At 40.1% G+C, this 19,989-nt stretch overlaps 1 protein-coding gene across 1 annotated transcript in view; it reads right to left on the bottom strand.

Moving 5' to 3' along the window:
* Window positions 1-19,989, bottom strand: part of STT3A (STT3 oligosaccharyltransferase complex catalytic subunit A) — a 31,893-nt gene continuing 11,904 nt past the window's right edge. The window contains exons 8-18 of the mRNA XM_035009236.1: window positions 19,367-19,531; window positions 17,762-17,942; window positions 16,625-16,780; window positions 15,211-15,302; window positions 14,220-14,375; window positions 13,801-13,989; window positions 12,486-12,602; window positions 12,264-12,366; window positions 2,101-2,289; window positions 1,164-1,279; window positions 1-563 (exon numbers count right to left, since the gene is read on the bottom strand). Of these exons, the coding sequence (XP_034865127.1) occupies window positions 525-563; window positions 1,164-1,279; window positions 2,101-2,289; window positions 12,264-12,366; window positions 12,486-12,602; window positions 13,801-13,989; window positions 14,220-14,375; window positions 15,211-15,302; window positions 16,625-16,780; window positions 17,762-17,942; window positions 19,367-19,531 (1,503 nt within the window). The 3' untranslated portion in view covers window positions 1-524. The remainder of the gene's footprint in view (window positions 564-1,163; window positions 1,280-2,100; window positions 2,290-12,263; window positions 12,367-12,485; window positions 12,603-13,800; window positions 13,990-14,219; window positions 14,376-15,210; window positions 15,303-16,624; window positions 16,781-17,761; window positions 17,943-19,366; window positions 19,532-19,989) is intronic.

The following is a 19,989-nucleotide window of genomic DNA, read 5'->3' as shown; positions in this document are numbered from 1 at the left end:
TGGTTCCACAAACATTTATTCATTTAATAAAAGTTTACTGAGCACCCACTATATGCAAGGCGTTGTGTTAGGTGCTGCAATTTTTGAAATGACAAAACTGTTTGTACAAGTGGGATGTGAGCTAGTCCTTGATAGTGTTCCTGATTTGAGAGAGACAGAATGCCCCCACATGGCTCATTTAGGGAGCTAAAAGCATGGATGAGGTTTACTTTCTGTCCTTCTATCAGCCCAGCACAAATTTTTGCCTTTCTCAAATCAGTCATAAGTCAAAACAAATAAGGCACATTTGAAAAAAAAAGGTCCCCCCTTTAATTGACCAAAGTAAAGCCATGACATTTCATTTGGTAACCTGCTCAGAATTATAAAAAATCATTCCATTTGGCCCAGCCCATACTGCCCAGGGCAAAACTTCCAGACAATACTAATCCCATCGTGCTCTGTTCTTATAAACTGCATATTTAAAAAACGTCTTCAGCATCCTAAATGTGACGCTCAGTGCGAAGCATATCAGGTGGACATAACATTTATGTCCGTGACAAGCCTCGATTATCCAGGTCCTTTACCTGCAACATAAAGATGTCATTTTAATATTTACAATCAGGTCAAGCTGGAAGAGCTTTACTAAGTTGGGGTCTGCTGCCTGATTTGGCTTTGTGACTAAATGAGCACTGGTTTGAGACTAGCTACTCTCTGCTTAGCCTTTTGGAGTACCTCTGAGGAGCAGTATAAATGATCTACCTGCCAAATATATCAAGGGTTCTCAATCTTTTCTTATGTAAGAGATAGAACACACTTCTGTGTGACTCTATGCCATAAATTCTTCAGTGGGAGAGAAGAAAATGTAGCGTACACATGTGCACATACACATGCACACACGTACACACACACACATTCTTTTTTTCCCCCTCCAGGCCTGAAAATCACAACAAATCAAGTACAACCCCAACTGGAAAAATATCACTGTAACCACAACTAAAATGACAGCAGACTAGGGTGTCTACTCTCGAAGAACAATCTAAAATAAAAATAGTAACATTCTGAGTTGTAAGCTACTTCTCTTGACATTAGAAATGTCCCTGTATTAGAAATATGTGGCCCATTTTTTAGCACTAGAACCAATCCACAAACATGAGAGTTGCTTTCTCAGTGTAGCATCTACTCACCTTATATATCCTGACTAGCCAATGTTCTGTGGTGTATGCTTCCTCCAGGACATCAAGTTCAAAGTCTTTATTCCCAATCTCAGCATTCCGGACACGGTCAAAGCCTGGTGGACGCTCTAGAAGGGACCAAAAAAAAGGAGAAACACTTCTTTCTACAGTGTTGATTTCCTAAGGAAAGAGTAAATCAATCTGGTAAATCATCTACTAACTGGAATGTTACTTCTCAGCCTGAAGTTTGTTTAGAGAGTAGGGCCTACAGAAAAAGACATCAGGTAGTTAGGACAAGTCAAGTGTTACCCTGACTCAAGTCCTCTCCAAGCTGATGTTTGACAAAGACCATGGAGGCTACCTCTTCTAAAAGGCAGGGGGCTGATTTCCCAGCCCCTCATTCCTGAGGATTGCTACCTAGAGGCCTCTGTGTTATACTAGTAACCCCTCCATGGATCAGAGAAGAACCCATCAGAAATCAGACCTGCATCCACTTCAAGCATTGTCCCTACTGCAATACCAAGAAATTAAAATCAGAAGGAAAGACTTAACCCAATCAGATTATTCTCCAGGCATTTATTTAAAGAAATGAAAAGACCTTTTTATCACTCTATCCCCATTTCATTCCTCTCTCCACTGCAATACCTTTTACTGAAAGGCAATAAAATGTAATGGGTAAAATCACAGAATCTAGAGCCAGACTGCCTGAGTTTAACCTAACTGCCACTAGTTACATGACTTTGGGCAGGTAAGTACCTTATTTGTACCTCAAATTCCTCATATATAAAATGGAAATATATTAGTATCTATGTTTTGGGTTGTTGTAGGGATCAAACAAGTTAACAGATGTAAAGCACTTACAGCAGTGCCTGGCATATGAAAAAAACGATAGGTTTTTTTAGCATCAATGTTCTCACTGTTATAACTAATGTTATCATGAGTCACTCACTGGCTTCTGTGTAGACCTGTCCAAAGCGGTAGTAACACATCTTGTACATAAGGCAGTTGAGCAGCACTGGAGAACCCTCACGGTCCACACGGAACTCCCCAGTTGGAGTATAGTAATCATGTTCCTTAATATGTTTGCCTGTGTCTGTGCTCCCTCCAATCCGGACCATCCACAGAAACTTGTTGATGTCTACAAAAAAGCAGAAAGAGAACGGCTGTGTCACAAAGGTTGCTAGAGCTAAATCACCTAATGAAAGCTATTATTTATTTCCTTCTTTTTTTTTTAAGTATAGTTGACAGACAATATTAAAGTGTACAACACAGTGATGTGACCTTTGAAAAAGTCACTATTTCTAAGAAAATCCCTCAAAATATTTTTCTAATGAGAAATGGTACTATTTAAGTCTAATTTTTTAAGATAGGAAATACAATGTGGGGGCAAAACTTTTCCCTCAAAATTTACAACTTTTCCTATAGACTTTTTTTTTTTTTAAAGATTTTTATTTATTTATTTGACAGAGACACAGCGAGAGAGGGAACACAAGCAGGGGGAGTGGGAGAGGGAGAAGCAGGCTTCCCGCGGAGCAGGGAGCCTGATGCGGGGCTCGATCCCAGGACCCTGAGATCCTGACCTGAGCCGGAGGCAGACGCTTAAGGACTGAGCCACCCAGGCGCCCCTCCTATAGACTTCTGAAAGCCTGTGCTATTGGTCCAGACTTAAGTCACAACAGAAATTATTCCCAGGTATTAGTTGGTCTGAGCTGTCCAGTATAGTAGCTGTATATACTAGCCACATGTAGCTACTGAAACTTGAAAGGTGGCTAGTTCAGGGGCGCCTGGGTGGCTCAGTCAGTTAAGCATCTATCTGCCTTCAGCTCAGGTCATGATCCTGGAGTCCCGGGATGGAGCCCCATGTGGGGCTCCCTGCTCAGTGGGGAGTCTGCTTCTCCCTCTCCTGCTGCCCACCCCCTGCTTGTGCTCTGTCCCCCTCCCTGCCTCTCAAATAAATAAATAAATAAAATCTTTAAATTAAAAAAAAAAGGTGGCTAATCCAAATTAAGATTTGCTGTTAAGTATAAAGTACGCACTGGATTTCTAAGACTTAGTCCAAAACCAAAACAAAACAACGTGAGTAAAATATTTTGGTTAAATAATGTTTTGGATATATTCAGTTAAATTATTAAAATTCACTTCTTGTTTCTTTGTACTTATTTTGATGTGACTAATAAAAATTTAAAACAATATATGTGCTCCCATTATATTTCTATCAGACAGCACAGATCCAGAAAGTAGCAACTTTATCAGAACTAACATGCTACCTTCTTGACCTACAGCTGTAAAGTTACAAACCTCCAAAACATATCTATGAGAAGTCAACATTTCTATGTCAAACACACTACCAGCATCCATATATACTGACACCACCAGCAACTCAGGTTCTCTCTCTTAGAATGTCACTCTCTGTATCTCCTCCACGAGTGTTAGGGAAATGGATGGTTAGTATAAAAAGTATTATTGATCTGGGGGCACCTGGTGGCTCAGTTGTTAAGCGTCTGCCTTCGGCTCAGGTCATGATCCCAGGGTCCTGGGATCAAGCCCTGCATCGCCAGGAAGCCTGCTTCTCCCTCTTCCACTCCCCCTGCTTGTGTTCCCTCTCTCACTGTGTCTCTGTCAAATAAATAAATAAAATCTTAAAAAAAAAAAAAAAGCATTATGGATCTGTAGGAAAAAAGGTTCCTACTGCACTACAGCAAAGCGTTCCAGGGGATATCTCACTGCTTAAGAACACAGACTCTGGATCTAAACAGCCTGGGTTTTATTTCTAGCATTGCCAATTCTAGGTGGGTGACCCTGAACAAGTTACTTAACCTCTCTTGAGCTTCAGATAGAAAAATGAGAGTATGTACAACAGGGTTATGAGTAAGTGCATGTACAGCACTTCGTATATCATTTGTCACATAGTAAGCATTCCATACATAATACTGCTTTCCTCATGTAGTGTCGTATAGTGTCTGGAGTACTGAGATTGTAGCTTCCTGAACATTACGTCTGAAGCAAAAACCTGACAAGCTGTAAGAATGGAAAAGTGCACAGCAAAAGAAACAATCAGCAACATGAAACGGCAATCTATGGAATGGGAGAAAATATCTGCAAACCATGTATTAACATAGGGGATTAATAGCCAACATATATAAGGAACTCATACAACTCAATAACAAAACCCCTAAATAATCTGATTAAAAATGGGAAAAGGACCTTAATAGACATTTTTCCAAAGATATTCAGATGGCCAACACGTACATGGAAACGTGCTCAACATCACTAATCACAACGGAAATACAAATCAAAATCACAGTGAGATATCACCTCATACCTGTTAGAAAAGACAAGAGATAACAAATGCTGCCAAGGATGTGGAAAAACGGGAAACCTTATACACTGTTGGTGGGCATGTAAACTGGTACAGCCACTATAGAAAACAGTATGCAGGTTCCTCAAAAAATGAAAAATATAACTACTATATATATTTATCTCACATATGTAACATGGAATACCATCCAGCCATAGAAAAAAAAATAAAAAGGAAATCCAGCCATTTGCAACAACATGGATGGGCCTTGAGAGCATTATGCTAAGTGAAATAAGTCAAACAGTGAAAGACAAATACTGTAGGATCTCCCTTATAAGTGGAATCTTAAAAAAAAAAAACCAAACTTAGAAACAGAAGCCAGATTGTGTGGTTGCCAGAGGCTGGGGGTGGGGGATTGGGGCAACTGGGTGAAGGTGGTCAAAGGTGATAAACTTCTAGTTGTAAGATTAGTAAGTTCTGGGCATATAATATACAACATGATGATTATAGTTAATAATACTATATTATATATTTAAAGTTGCTAAGAGAGATTTTAAAAATTCTCATCACAAGAAAAAAAAATTTATGTGAGGTGACGAATATTGACTAAACTTATCATTACGTTGTAAACTTTAAGCTTACATAATGTCAAATGTCAGTTATATCTCAAAACTGGGGAGAAAGATAATACAGAAATAAATGGGTATGGCTGCAGTCTAATGGACCCCTGGTGTACTGGATCATCAAAGATATGTATCTCATCTTAAAATCTCCATATAATGTAGTATCTCAGAAAACATTTAAAATCCCTCACTTGGGGGCAACTGGGTGGCTCCGTCAGTTAAGCATCTGACATCAGCTCAGGTCAAGATCCCAGAGTCCTGGGATCAAGCCCTAAGTTGGGATCCCTGCTCAGCAGGGAGCCTGCTTCTCCCTCTCCCCGCTGCTCATGCTCTCTCTCACTCTCTCTCTCTCAAATAAATAAAATCTTTAGAAAAACAAAATAAAATCCCTTATTTTCTTTCCTATTAAAAATTTCAAAAATTAAAAAAAAAAGGGGGAAAGTAAAAAGTAACAGCAACTGCATGAAGGACAGGCCACTGCTCAAAGATTCTGTTGCCTACACAAAAGGGGAAAGTTAAAGGCAGTGTTGGGTCAAACTCGAACAAGAGAGTCTGAACTATCATCAGATCTAAATATTTTATTTTAGATCTGTATAAGCATTTAATAGAAAATGAGTAACATGAAATAAACATGACTTGCAAAAGGGCAAAATCTTGTCCATGACACAACATCTCAAGGAAGTTTAAATTAAGAACATTTAAGAAACATGAGATATGACCATGAAATAATGAAACTTTAAAAAAAAAAAGCAGTACATGGGGCACCTGGGTGGCTTAGCCGAGCCTGCTTCTTCCTCCCCCTCTGCCACTCTCCCTGTTGTGCTCTCTCTCACTCTCTCTCAAATGAATAAATCTTCTAAAAACATAAATTAAATAAATAAATGCAATACAATTTTTATACCCAAATGCATGTTAATCCCTTTAGAAAATGTTTTTGGAACTGGTACCACTTAGCATAAAAATGCTCACAAGAGGGGTGCCTGGGCTCAGTCAGTTAAGCATCTAACTTGGCTAGCATGATCTCAGGGTCCTGGGATTGAGCCCCTCGTTGGGGGCTCCCTGCTAAGCATGGAGTCTGCTTGTTCTTCTCCCTCTGCCCCTCCCCCTGCTTGTGCTCTCTCTGTCTCTCTCTCAAATAAATAAAATCTTTTTTTTTTAAGATTTTATTTATTGGGGCGCCTGGGTGGCTCAGTTGGTTAAGCGACTGCCTTCAGCTCAGGTCATGATCCTGGAGTCCCGGGATCGAGTCCCGCATCTGGCTCCCTGCTCAGCAGGGAGTCTGCTTCTCCCTCTGACCCTCTCCCTCTCATGCTCTCTGTCTCTCATTCTCAATCTCTCAAATAAATAAATAAATAAAAAGATTTTATTTATTTATTTGATAGAGAGAGAGACAGTGAGAGAGGGAACACAAGCGGGGGGAGTGGGAGAGGGAGAAGCAGGCTTCCCATGGAGCAGGGAGCCCGATGAGGGGCTGGATTCCAGGACCCTGGGATCATGACCTGAGCTAAAGGCAGACCCTTAACAACTGAGCCACCCAGGCGCCCAATAAATAAAATCTTTTTTAAAAAATGCTCAAAACATTTTAGAATCATCTTCAGTGCCCAAATTTTGTGTGCATTTTTTTTTTTAAAGATTTTATTTATTTGACAGAGAGAGACACAGCAAGAAAGGGAACACAAGCAGGAGGAGTGGGAGAGGGAGAAGCAGGCTCCCCGCCAAGCAAGGAGCCCGATGTAGGGCTTTATCCCAGGACCCTGGGATCATGACCTGAGCCGAAGGTAGACGCTTAACGACTGAGCCACCCAGGCACCCAGGGTGTGCTTTTTAAAAACCACTTTATTGAAGTATGATTGATATACCAAAAGCTGTACATATTTAACATATACAACTTGATGAGATGTGGTGTTTTTTAATTTTATTTTTTAAAGATTTTATTTATTGGGGTGTCTGGGTGGCTCAGTCGTAAAGCGTCTCCCTTCGGCTCAGGTCGTGATCCCAGGGTCCTCGGATGGAGCACTACATCAGGTTCCCTGCATCACGGGAAGCCTGCTTCTCCCTCTCCCACTCCCCGTGCTAGTGTTCCCTCTCACTGTGTCTCTCTGTGTCAAATAAATAAATAAAATCTTTTTTTTTTTAAGATTGTTTTTAGATTTTATTTATTTATTTGACAGAGAGAGACACAGCGAGAGGGAACACTAGCAGGGGGAGTAGGAGAGGGAGAAGCAGTCTCCCCGCTGAGCAGGCAGCCCGATGTGGGGCTCAATCCCAGGACCCTGGGATCAGGACCTGAGCCAAAGGCAGACACTTAACCGACTGAGCCACCCAGGCATCCCATGATGTGGTGGGTTTTTTTTTTTTAGTAGACTCAGGAGAGGCAAGAATAATGACTGAAAATGAGTTAGGGCATGGGGGAAGAGAGGATTAGCCATCAAGGCAATACCAGTAGCTGTTCTGGGGCACATTTGTCCATGTGTCTGTGTGTGTTTGTAAAAGACTGAAAGAGGGAGAGAGAGAGGGAGGCAGGAAGGGAGAAGAAGGGAGGGAGGAAGGAAGGGAGAAGCTACTTTAAAAATGTTAAAAAGTATTCACAGAAGGCACCAGCTGGAATGTTACCATGTTTAAATAATAACAATAATAGCAACAATCTCTGGATTTGGGGTTCACTCCTTTTCATCATACCTCTTTGAGTTTTTCAGAATTCCAACTAATGCAGCCTAATCATTTGACCTTGAGAAGTAAATTCAATATGAGAAAATTAAACAATGCTTCTTTCATGATTTTCACATGCATGTTTTCACAAATTTAGATAATGACAGTGTTCTTTTCAGTGGTTATCTTATTTTTTTTTAAAGTCTAGCTTCCATATAGATCAGAGAAATTGTCAAATCACTACTCTTGCAACAATTCAAAAACATAGCACAATGTCCAAAGAAAGCTTTTCTCTGTTAAGGTGTTCTGAGTCTTTCTTTTTTTTTTTTTTAAGATTTTATTTATTTATTTGAGACAGAGAGAATGAGAGAGAGAGAGCACATGAGAGGGGTGAGGGTCAGAGGGAGAAGCAGACCCCCCGCTGAGCAGGGAGCCCGATGCGGGACTCGATCCAGGGACTCCAGGATCATGACCTGAGCCGAAGGCAGTCGCTTAACCAACTGAGCCACCCAGGCGCCCCTCTGAGTCTTTCTTTACATAAACTTAACCTATGCTATCATTCTCACAATTAGGCATCGATTTGACCTAACTGAATCTCTGATTGTCACGTTTTTATAGTCCCACATAACTAAGTGATTATGAAGGAACAGTTTCTCCATCTTCATTAGAACAGTTTCTTCATCTTCAATACATCTGTATTACCACCACATACAGGCACAAATGAAAAAGATTTGTAATGCCGAGTATTAGGCAAGAATGCAGAACAACCAACAACACCGTTGGTAGGAATGTAAATTGGTACTACCACTTTAGAAATCTCTTTGCCAGTACCTATTAAAGCTGAACACATACATTCCTTCTAAATTAGCAATTCCATTATTAACATTATATATATGTTCACCAGAAGACAAGCACAATAATGTTCATAAGAGCATCATTTGTGACAGCCCCAAACTGAACCCATCAACACTAAAACCCACACATTGGGGCACCTGGGTGGCTCAGTTGGTTAAGCATCTGCCTTCAGCTCAGGTCGTAATCCCAGGGTCCTGGGATCGAACCCAATATTGGGCTCCCTGCTCAGCCGGGAGTCTGCTTCTCCCTCTGCTTCTACTCCCCCCCCAGCTTGTGCTCTCTCTCTCTCTCAAATAAATAAAATCTTCATAAAAAATAAAAAATAGGGGCACCTGGGTGGCTCAGTCCTTAAGCATCTGCCTTCGGCTCGGGTCATGATCCCAGGGTTCTGGGATCGAGCCCCGCATCGGGCTCCCTGCTCAGCAGGAAGCCTGCTTCTCCCTCTCCCACTCCCCCTGCTTGTGTTCCCTCTCTCACTGTGTCTCTCTCTGTCAAATAAATAAATAAAATCTTAAAAAAATAAAATGCATATATTATGCTATATTCACACAATGGAATACTACACAAGAATGAGAATTAAGAAAATTTTTTTTAAGATCTTATTTATTGGGGCACCTGGGTGGCTCAGTCGTTAAGCGTCTGCCTTTGGCTCAGGTCATGATCCCAGGGTCCTGGGATAGAGCCCCGCATCGGGCTCCCTGCTCGGCCAGGAGCCTGCTTCTCCCTCTCCCACTCCCCCTGCTTGTGTTCCCTCTCTCGCTGTGTCTCTCTGTCAAATAAATAAATAAGATCTTTAAAAAAAATAAAAAAGATCTTATTTATTTATTAGAGAGAGAGAGAGCAGGGTGAAGGGCAGAGGGAGAAGCAGACTCCCCGCCAAGCAGGGAGTGCAATGCGGACTCAATCCTGGGACTCCAGGATCATGACCTGAGCGGAGGGCCGATGCCTAACCTACTGAGCCACTCAGGTGCCCTGAGAATTAAGAAATTATTATGACCTGCAACATGAATGAATCTTACAAACATAATACTGACCAAACAAGCCAGAAACAAAGAGGGAACATACTGTACTACTGCATTTATAAAATTCAAAAACAGGCAAAACTACCCAGGTATATATATATTAATGTCAAAACTTACCAAATTACAGATTTTAAATATATGCAGTATACAATATGTTAAAATGCTTTAATAAATCTGTTTAAAAAACAAACAAATGGCATTAGAAGCCAAGATAGTGGTCACCCTCAGAAGACGGGGGGGGGGGGGCAGATGCAGGATGTATGAAGAATTCTAGGACACTAGTAATGTTCTGTTTCTTGATGGGTGCTAGTTACATGGATATGTTCCCCTTGTGAAAATTGATCACGCTATATACTTACAAATCTGCATTTTTAAAAATGTTCAATGCAAAGTTCACTTTAAAAATGTGTACAATTGAGGGGCGCCTGGGTGGCTCAGTCGTTAAGTGTCTGCCTTCGGCTCAGGTCGTGATCCCAGGGTCCTGGGATCGAGCCCCACATCGGGCTACCTGCTCAGCGGGGAGACTGCTTCTCCCTCTCCCACTCCCCCTGTTGTGTTCCCTCTCTAGCTATATCTCTCTCTGTCAAATAAATAAATAAAATATTTAAAAAAAAAAATTGGGGCACCTGGGTGGCTCAGATGGTTGGGTGTCTGCCTTCGGCTCAGGTCATGATTCCAGGGTCCTGGGATCAAGCCCCACATCAGGCTCCTGGTTCGGTGGGGAGCCTGCTTCTCCCTCTCCCTCTGCTTCTCCCCCTGCTCATGCTCTCTCTCTCTCTATCTCTGTGTCTCAAATGAATAAATAAAATCTTAAAAAAAAAAAATAAAAAAAATATTTGTACAATTGAAACCTCTTCATCTTAGCACTTTCTTTTAATGTTAAGTTACTTTGTCAAGTATCTCACATGCTACTTTCCTTAATTTCAAGAAAAAAACTACAGTGTAATCCAAATAATGACATTCATTTTTATGCCAGCATTAAACATATTTCTATGTACCTTTGTAGGCAATAAAAGGTTGACTGACTGAAAGTGGTTACTTAACAGTAGTTAGTACTAAGATTTTGAGAAATTATCTCTTTCTACCACATATAATGTATACATTCATATATATAAAAATATATATACATATATACATATACAAATACTTTTCTGTAGTATTTGGCTATATTGTGACTACTAGAAAAACCTATAAATGATTATACACAAACAGTGCTGGTACAATTGTGCAAGTTTAAGTCTGTGGACACACGTCCCTGCCATCATTCTTCCTCTGCTTGTACAAGACACACATGGAAACCAGTCTTCTAACTTTATACTTGGCACTTTATATGTACTATATAGAGAGACATATAATCTAAAATTTAAACATCTCTAAGAAGCAGTCATATATTCAAAGAAAATTAAGATAAAAATATGAGGTAGTTATTAATTGCAGGAAAACAAAAGTTATTTTAGGTAAGAATGTAACCATGGTATACGGGCTGACTCAGCAATGAATGTTTACATAGTCACGATTTTGAAAATACTTGATCTGGATTTAACCAAAAATTAAAAATTGATCCCACTAAGAAGAATCAAGAGCAAAAGGAGGAAGTGGGGAGTGATAAAAAGGACGAAATTTCTTCTCTACAATTATAAGTTGATATGGCATATCTAAAATGATCAATGAATAGAGGAATATACATATTTTTAGAAATAAGAACATAAATACTAAAAGAAACAAATAAAGAAATAATTGCCTCTGGAAACTGGTATCATAGGGAGTTTAGGTTTGGGGACTGGGTAGTATCTACCACTTTTTATTATAGACCTTCAAAAGCGGGGCGCCTGGGTGGCTCAGTCGTTAGGCATCTGCCTTCGGCTCAGGTCATGATCCCAGGGTCCTGGGATTGAGCCCTGCGTCAGGCTCCCTGCTCGGTGGGAGGCCTGCTTCTGCCTCTCCCACTCCCCCTGCTTGTGTTCCCTCTCTCGCTGTGTCTCTGTCACATAAATAAAATCTTTAAAAAAAAAATAAAAAAATAAAAAATAAATAAACCTTCAAAAGTGTTTCACATTTTCAAGTAAAAATAAGGTATTGCTTTAGTTTTTTTTAAGTTTTTTTAAGGCAGAGAACCACATTTTGACAAGTCTTCTAAAAACATGGTTTTGCTATTAATCATAGGGAACATGGTAACATATGCCACACACACACACACACACACACACACAAATATAAAACATTTTAAACTGGCATATGAATCTATGGCTTAAACCCACTAAAAATGCTAATTCTTAAGTTCATTTCAGATGCCTTATGTTCTTTTTTTCACATTGTATTTTACTTTGCTATTACTTTTTGTTTGTTTGATTTATATATACTGTGAAATGAACACCATAAGAGGTTCAACTAAGCTTTATGTTCTTTGTTTACTGGTTGTGGAACTACTCCTAGGTCTTTAGACAATTACAGCATGCCATACCTATATGAGAATTATTTACTTTTACCTCTTATTTGTTGCCAAAAAAAATCAAAACATATAAACCCTAAAGTTGCAAATACTTAGGAACTTTCCCAACCAAGAAAATATGTTGATATTATTAAAAAAAAAAAAAAGACCAGAAGAATAGGAGATTCATCTAGTTTTCTTAGACTCTATGACCTATAGTTAGAATCAAGTACATACCATCAGAAGAATACCCAGTAAGGCCTCCAAAAATGACCAGCACATAGCTAACATCAAGCTCCCTCATGATCTCATAGGCTTTTTCTTCTGTGGACGCCATTGCCTAGAAAAATAAATGCACATTTCTCAGAGCAAAATTCCAAGTCATATGATCCCTCAGAGAGAAATATTCCCCACTAGATCCTGTGTGCCAAACACTCAAATGACCCCCCTTCACTTTACCTGCCCTACTCGAGAAATATGGGTATTATTCCATGTGTTATTGTCCACTAAAATTGTCCGATTCGCCATAGCTGTAATCTGGTAGCCATAATCCCACCATGACATGACCTTCGCATCCTGAAAGAAGAATGGGAAATGAAAATAAGCTCGCTGCCTCCAAAATTCAAATACAAGAGAAGAACTGGAAGGGCATCTGATAATAAGTGAGGCATTGCCTAACCAGAAAATAAATCTTGGCACTTGGTCCTACATTTATAATATAATCATGGAATCTCAGTGCAAATTATACAATTCAACATTCCAAATACTTTCATCTCAGATCACCTTATATAAACAAGCATAAAACGATGGTAGGTATAGGGGACTGGGTCCAAATAAATAATCTGGTGTCATCAGATAATTATATTAAATAAATGATCTTTAGCAATACACAAAAAGCAGTTAATATCAAGATGGGGGGAATATAAACCACAGAATATAATGCACGAGAACTAAGAAATTCTTAAAGCTTTCATCAAGTGCCTAACTCAGAAGGGCTATTGCTACTGCAAGAAAATCACTTCAGATTCTTAAAAGTTATAAACCAAAATGTTAAAAGTGCTTATCATCAGGTGATCACTTTATGGAAAAAAAAAATTTTTTTTAAGATTTTATTTATTTATCTGAGAGAGAGAGAGAGAATAAGAGAGAGAACACAAGATGGGGGAGGGTCAGAGGCAGAAGCAGACCCTGCTGAGCAGGGAGCCCGATGTGGGACTCGATCCTGGGACTCCAGGATCATGACCTGAGCCGAAGGCAGTCGCTTAACCAACTGAGCCACCCAGAAGCCCCTATATCTTTTCTCTTGTTTCTATTTTCTGATTTCTTTTATAATTGGGGTGGTCTATCTCATGATAAAATCACCACGCTGTCAAGAGTGTCGATGATTGGGCGCCTGGGTGGCTCAGATGGTTGGGCGTCTGCCTTCGGCTCAGGTCATGATCCCGGGGTCCTGGGATCGAGTCCCACATCGGGGTCCCTGCTCCTTGGGAGCCTGTTTCTCCCTCTGCTTCTCTCTGTCTCTGTCTCTTGTGAATAAATAAATAAAATCTTTAAAAAAAAAAAAAAAAAAAAAGAGTGTCGATGATTACCAGTAAGGATACAGAAGAAATCCTGAATTGAATGGAGGCTGACCTGTAGGGCTCATTCAACACCAGGGTTCTATAGTTCCAATTTCTCCAGGCTTTCCACCCACCTAAAAGCTATTGATTCACTATCACAGCAAACGTCTCCCACTTCCCCATACCCCTCAATCCCACCCCTCCCAAATTTTTACCTCTGGAGTATTGTGACGAAGCCAATAGTATGCTTCTCGAAAGTCATCAAAAATGATCCTACTGCCATCCCCACCACGGGCAGACAGCACAATGGAGGGAGAAGAGTAGGCCTCGCTGGTCACCCAGGTTGAATGAAAGGTATAGGTGATGAGAAAGAAAGCCATGACCAGTATCATCCCACTTGCCACCTGAACAAGGAAGAATATAAAGCAAATTAAATTTCACAACTCAGAAGAGCTTCTTACACACAATATAGATGAGATGAATCAAAACAAGTCAGGGGCTATACGAGTTCACTCTGACCACTATGACAACACTCTATTCCCTCACTCAAAAAATAGATACACACACACACAAACACACACACATATACACACAGAGTTTCCCAAGCCTGTTCTTAGCATTGCTTAATTCTCACTTCATTCTTAATAGGGTAAGTGGAATCCTGTTGCTTCTTGCTCTTTTTGTCTGGACGACTTATGTCCAAATTCTTCATGTAAGTGGACAGCACCTGGGAGACTCCAATGCCAGAAAGAATGCACATAACAGGTGCCAACACTAGCATTAAACGGACCTGCAAGAGACAGGAAGCAAACAAAAACACAGTCCAATCAGCGTTTTACAAATTACAGATTTCAACCTATTAGTACATCATGACATCAGTTCAGTGGTTTTCAACAAACACGATTCCTCAATAAAAAAAGAGTATGAGAAAATACTTGATATATCTAGAGTAGAAGTATATATTCCTTAAACTATTTTCAGTTATGTATGTATATATGTATACGTGTCCCCAAATAACGATACGTTAAAGAATGTATTTAACTATGGGGGGCGCCTGGGTGGCTCAGTCGTTGGGCGTCTGCCTATGGCTCAGGTTATGATCTCAGGGTCCTGGGATCAAGCTTCTCCCTCTCCCACTCCTCCTGCTTGTGTTCCCTCTCTCACCGTGTCTCTCCTCTGTCAAATAAATAAATAAAATCTTTAAAAAAAAAAAGAATGTATTTAACTATGGTTTAAGAAACACTGTTTTACTACAATGTATAAAATCTCTCCTCTTTCAACAATCTAACACTTGGCAATCCTCCCAGGGCTTTAAGGAAAAAAATGTCAATTCCTTAAGACACGCAGAAAGAGAGGGGAAGAAACCTGCCCACAGTCACTTTCTCCAACAGAGTATATGTGCCCCTTCCTGATACGTTATGAATCCAAGAAAGCTGGGCCACACAACCGAATGTATGAGCCCATTACACATCCTTGAGAAGGAGCAGCAACAGTGAGCAGCTTTACAACTCAGCCCCTCAAGTCTCCGAGGGAAGCATTTGCACAATCATCAGTACATTCTGAATCCTGCCATGGCCCTCAGAGTCAGGGGCAGAACTGATGCTATGACTGAAGGCATTCCTCACCATGACAGCCGAAAAGTACATGCTGGTCACACCATACATGATGATGAAAATCCGGGCATCAGACAGGTTGCTAAAGCAGTAATAGAGACCAACTACAAAAGTAAAAATAAAAAGAAGCAAGCAATTAAAATAAATAATCATAGATACATGCAAAGATGTTTACTACAGGACTCCTTAAAAGAGCAAAAATTCAGAAACCACCTAACATCCAACATAAAAGAGGTAGTTTTTATAGTATACTTATATAATAGAATACAATACATCAATTAAAATATTGCTACAAGATAATATGGACCATTTGACTTCTTTACGTATCTCTGTACTTAAAAAAACAAATAATATATTTAAATATCATAACTCTAAAATAATACTAAATAACATAAATTATGATTCTTCATAAAATGAAAAAAATTGGGGAAAAACTATACCATCTCATTTTTATTCAATAAGTAACTGGATGAGGGGGGCCTGGCTGGCTCAGTCAGAAGAGCACATGACACGATCTCGGGGTCATGAGTTTGAGCCCCATCCTGGGTGGGTGTAGAGATTACTAAAAAAAAAATTTTAATTAAAAAAAAAATAACTAAGGGGCGCCTGGGTGGCTCAGCTGGTTAAGCATCTGCCTTCAGCTCAGGTCACGATCCCAGGGTCCTGGGATCAAGCCTTGCACTGGGCTCCTTGATCAGTGAAGAGTCTGCTACTCTCTTGGCCCCTCACCTCGCTTGTGCTCGCTCTCACTCTCTCTCTCAAATAAAATCTTAAAAAAAAAACTAAAATAAATAAATGAATAAATAACTAGATGAACATACACCAAAATGATAACAGTAGCAACAGATGCGTGGTGAGAACTCCTGAAATTTTTACTTTTTTTTTTAACTTGTCTATATTTTTTACAATAGGCTTTATTTCATAAGAAAAAAAATAGAAGTTATATTATTATTAAAAAAAAAAAAAGGAAGCACCCCATCTCTAGTAAATCCAAAAACATATCTGGATTGGCTAGAAGATAAGTGGCTGTCTTTACAATCAGCCATGCCTATTCTCAAATTTCAGTACTGCCAAGAAATAATCAGGGAGCAGTCATGGATGGGGGATGGGAGAGAGGTACTCTGAAAGTGCTCAAAAACAAAAACAAAAACCTGAATTCAAATTTGAGTTGAATTCTAACTTATAACACAAATGAACAGAAAACTATGAGGCTCTGAACTTGCCAGCATCTCTAACTGTTCAACTTCTGACTCCTACTCTGCCTCAAATATTAGAAAAATGCTTAGCCATCCTTTGTATGGCATAGGGTAAACAGGCAAAAAACAAAAACAACAACAAAACACAATGATGAGGGTAATTTACTTATTTTGAGTCAAATGGTGATTCTTACAAAAGAAGGCCACCTAAGAACACAAAGCAGACAGACCTGGAAACATGAAGACCAGAAGCTGTAGATCAAAATAGTATGAGGACCAGGTCGTGGGCTGGTGTTCAGACACAGAAGCAATGATGGGGATGTTGTTCTTAGCATAAGAAGGATCCAGCAGTGAGTAGAAACGCCCCGTCCAGGGAGATATTTTTCCTGGCAGCAAAGAAGCAACAAACATTTCACAATCGCTCCTGAAACAAAATAACCTCTGACCCTAACTAATCACAATTTTCCATTTTAATAAGAGTCTGAGACAGAGAAGGATTAGGTTTTTGTTAAAATGTCATCAATAGGGGCGCCTGGGTGGCTCAGTCAGTTAAACGCTGCCTTCAGCTCAGGTCATGATCCCAGGGTCCTGGGATCGAGCCCCACATCAGGCTCCTTCCTCGGCGGGAAGCCTGCTTCTTCCTCTCCCTCTGCCTGCCGCTCCACCTGCTTGTGCTCTCCCTCTCTCTATCTCTGTCAAATAAATAATCTTTAAAAAATAAATAAATAAAATAAAATGCCATCAATACTTCGAGAATTTCACTCCATCCTTTCTTTCAAACTTGAGAGTACTTTTGTCAGCACAGCTAGCAGAATAAAGTCAGGCTGTACATAAACTCAGAGATAGGAGGCAAAAGTGCTTCATTCAAAGGGTTTTAGGTCAAATTTGGCCAAACCATGGCCAACTCTATAAACTAAGCCAGCTACATCCACCAGTGCTACTCCAAAGTAGACAACACACAGAGACTTGGGCAGAATCAAATCAGCCTCTGAGAAGTGAGGAAAACGTGGCATGCTAAAGAGCCATGGGTTAGTGCATATGGGATTAGACAAGGCCATATTTGTAGGGTACAGCCAGCAGTATCGATTTCTTCCACCCTACCAATAGGAAAGAAAAAAAAAAAAAAAAGAGGAGAAAAATTAGCAAAGTGAGATACAGTCCTTTCACCAAGAGCTACTCTAATGAGACATTCTTAACTACGCAGAATCCAAACACTGGGCTGACAAGTGGACTGAATGTGAAGAAGCAGGACTTTATACTCTTAGGAGGAAAAGAATGAATCTTTCTGTGGTCAAGAAATAACCCATATTTTTGAAGTTTTATTATATGTTCCATACCCATTTATAAAAGCTGTGAGCCTTCCCTACCTGTCAGCATGAGGAGAGCTCCCACAGTGAGAAGGACAAAGCCTACCAGGGAGATGACACTTCGGAAAAGAACTTCAAACTGCTGTGGATTCAACTTGCTGCGCAGATAATCCACAAAGGCATGGATCTGGCAGAGCCCAAAGACCCCAAAGGCCGCCATGTGCTCTGATGAAAGGACAGGCTGTAGGTAAAAGCATATGTATGACAATGCTGGAAAACAATGGATCTAGCCTAGACCTGAATTTTCCTGACCTAGTTTGGACCAAACAAAGGGTCAAATGAGTTCTGAGGCCTCAGAGGAATTAGGGCCAATGGAGGGGAAGGTCTAATTCGCCTGCTGCATTTTCCAAGGAGTATTTGGAATCCTCCAAAGCATCTCATATTCTATCATTATCATACCTCTGGCCTTTACTCAGGCTATTTTTTTAGCCTAGATAGCAATTTTCTCATTTTCCCAAAATTCACATTCACAGAATTTCTCATCACTCAAGGCCCAATGCAAATACCATTTCCTCCTAATCTGCCTAAACTGAAATCCATTATTCTCTATGTTCCATGCACTTTAGATCTCCTATATTACTTATAAATTCCTTCTTTGCTTAGACCAGTGGTTCTCAAACTAGGGAGCACCGTAACCATGGGGAGGGCAAAGAAGAGAGGATGTTAAGACACAGATTTCGGAGTCCTCCCCTAGAGTTTGATTCAGTGAGTCTCTGATAAAGCCCCAGAATTTGCATTTTTTAATAAAAAATTTGGAGTTCATTTGCTTCTTCAGAATACTGAAATTTGTTACTATTTTTTATAATCTTTACACCCAACATGGGGTTCAAACTCACAATTCCAAGATCAAGTCGCATACTCTACTGAGTCAGCCAGCTGCCCCCAGAATTTGCATTTCTAACAAGTTCCCAGATGCTGCTGGTCCAGGAATTACATTCCAGAACTGCTGTATTACAGAATATAGACACCTGCATGTATTTCCTTCCCTGCAAGACTGTAACTCCCCTTAAAGACCCCTTAAGGACCAGGATCATATTTTTCATTTTTATATTTCACTGATTAGTAAATTGCATACACTAGGTGAACAGTAAGGAAAATACTGCTGACCTCTGAATAAGGGTTCCATTTCCATCAGAATTTTACATGAGAAATCAAACACACCACACATTACTCTTTGGTTTCATTGTTGTCTCTTAACCCTACGAGTAATGTGGTTACAACATTTGTGTTCTGCTTCCTAAAGGACTTTCACACAGGCTCTATCAAGAAAGTCAGGAATCATTACTAATACATAGACTCATCAACATTAAAAAGGACTGCAAATAACTTTGCATTTATATCAACTGAGGTCAAAGGATCTCTCCTCCAACAAACCTAAACCCAATTAACAGTCATTCAATTCAAACTTTATGGAACAAATATTAACGCACCCTGGAAGGAGACTTTAATGACCAATGATTCTGTTGCTTCAGTTAGCACAACAGTCCAAGGTTAGACTGTGAATAAGTCTTACTCTCTTCATCGGAATCCAAGATAAATCAAGCTGGTTGGAGCTGTTTAGAGAAAGTAGAAGTAGCTAAGAACTCTACTCAGTCTAGGGCTCACCTGAAAACCCACAAAGGAGATCTGCATGGAAAGAATGGTGCCCAGGCAGTAAACAGTACAGTAGGCCACGTAGATCCGGTGGGAGAAACGGCCTGTGAGCATCAGCACCAGTACATGGAGAGGGATCAAGTTGATCAAGAACACATAACCTCCCCATGAAGAAACCTATGACAGGATAAAAAAGAAGAGTTCCTCAGGGCGCCTGGATGGCTCAGTTGTTAAGCGTCTGCCTTCGGCTCGGGTTATGATCCCAGGGTCCTGGGATCGAACCCCACATTGGGCTCCCTGCTCGGCAGGAAGCCTGCTTCTCCCTCCTCTACTCCCCCTGCTTGTGTTCCCTGTCAAATAAATAAATAAAATCTTAAAAAAAAAAAAAAAAAAAAAGAGTTCCTCTAAGCATTCCTCCTCAGGCCCCCACTATACCTTAGGATATTACCTGTGACCTTGCAAAGAATATCTCTTTATAGTAACTATAAACTTCATTTATGCCAAGTGGCTTAAAGAGTTTAAATAACTGATTTCTTTAAATAGGAAAATCAAATTCACACCTATTACTGTAACTCAATCCCCTATTCCCTATGCCTCCTGCCATCATGATCACAAAAGAAGCACCCAACCCTGAT

This window comes from Mirounga leonina, unplaced genomic scaffold (genome assembly GCF_011800145.1).
Source record: "Mirounga leonina isolate KUSES-001 unplaced genomic scaffold, KU_Mleo_1.0 Mir_153, whole genome shotgun sequence".
Lineage (NCBI taxonomy): Eukaryota > Metazoa > Chordata > Mammalia > Carnivora > Phocidae > Mirounga > Mirounga leonina.
The sequence above is the reverse complement of the archived record's forward strand: the minus strand, read 5'-3'. Positions and strand labels throughout refer to the sequence as shown.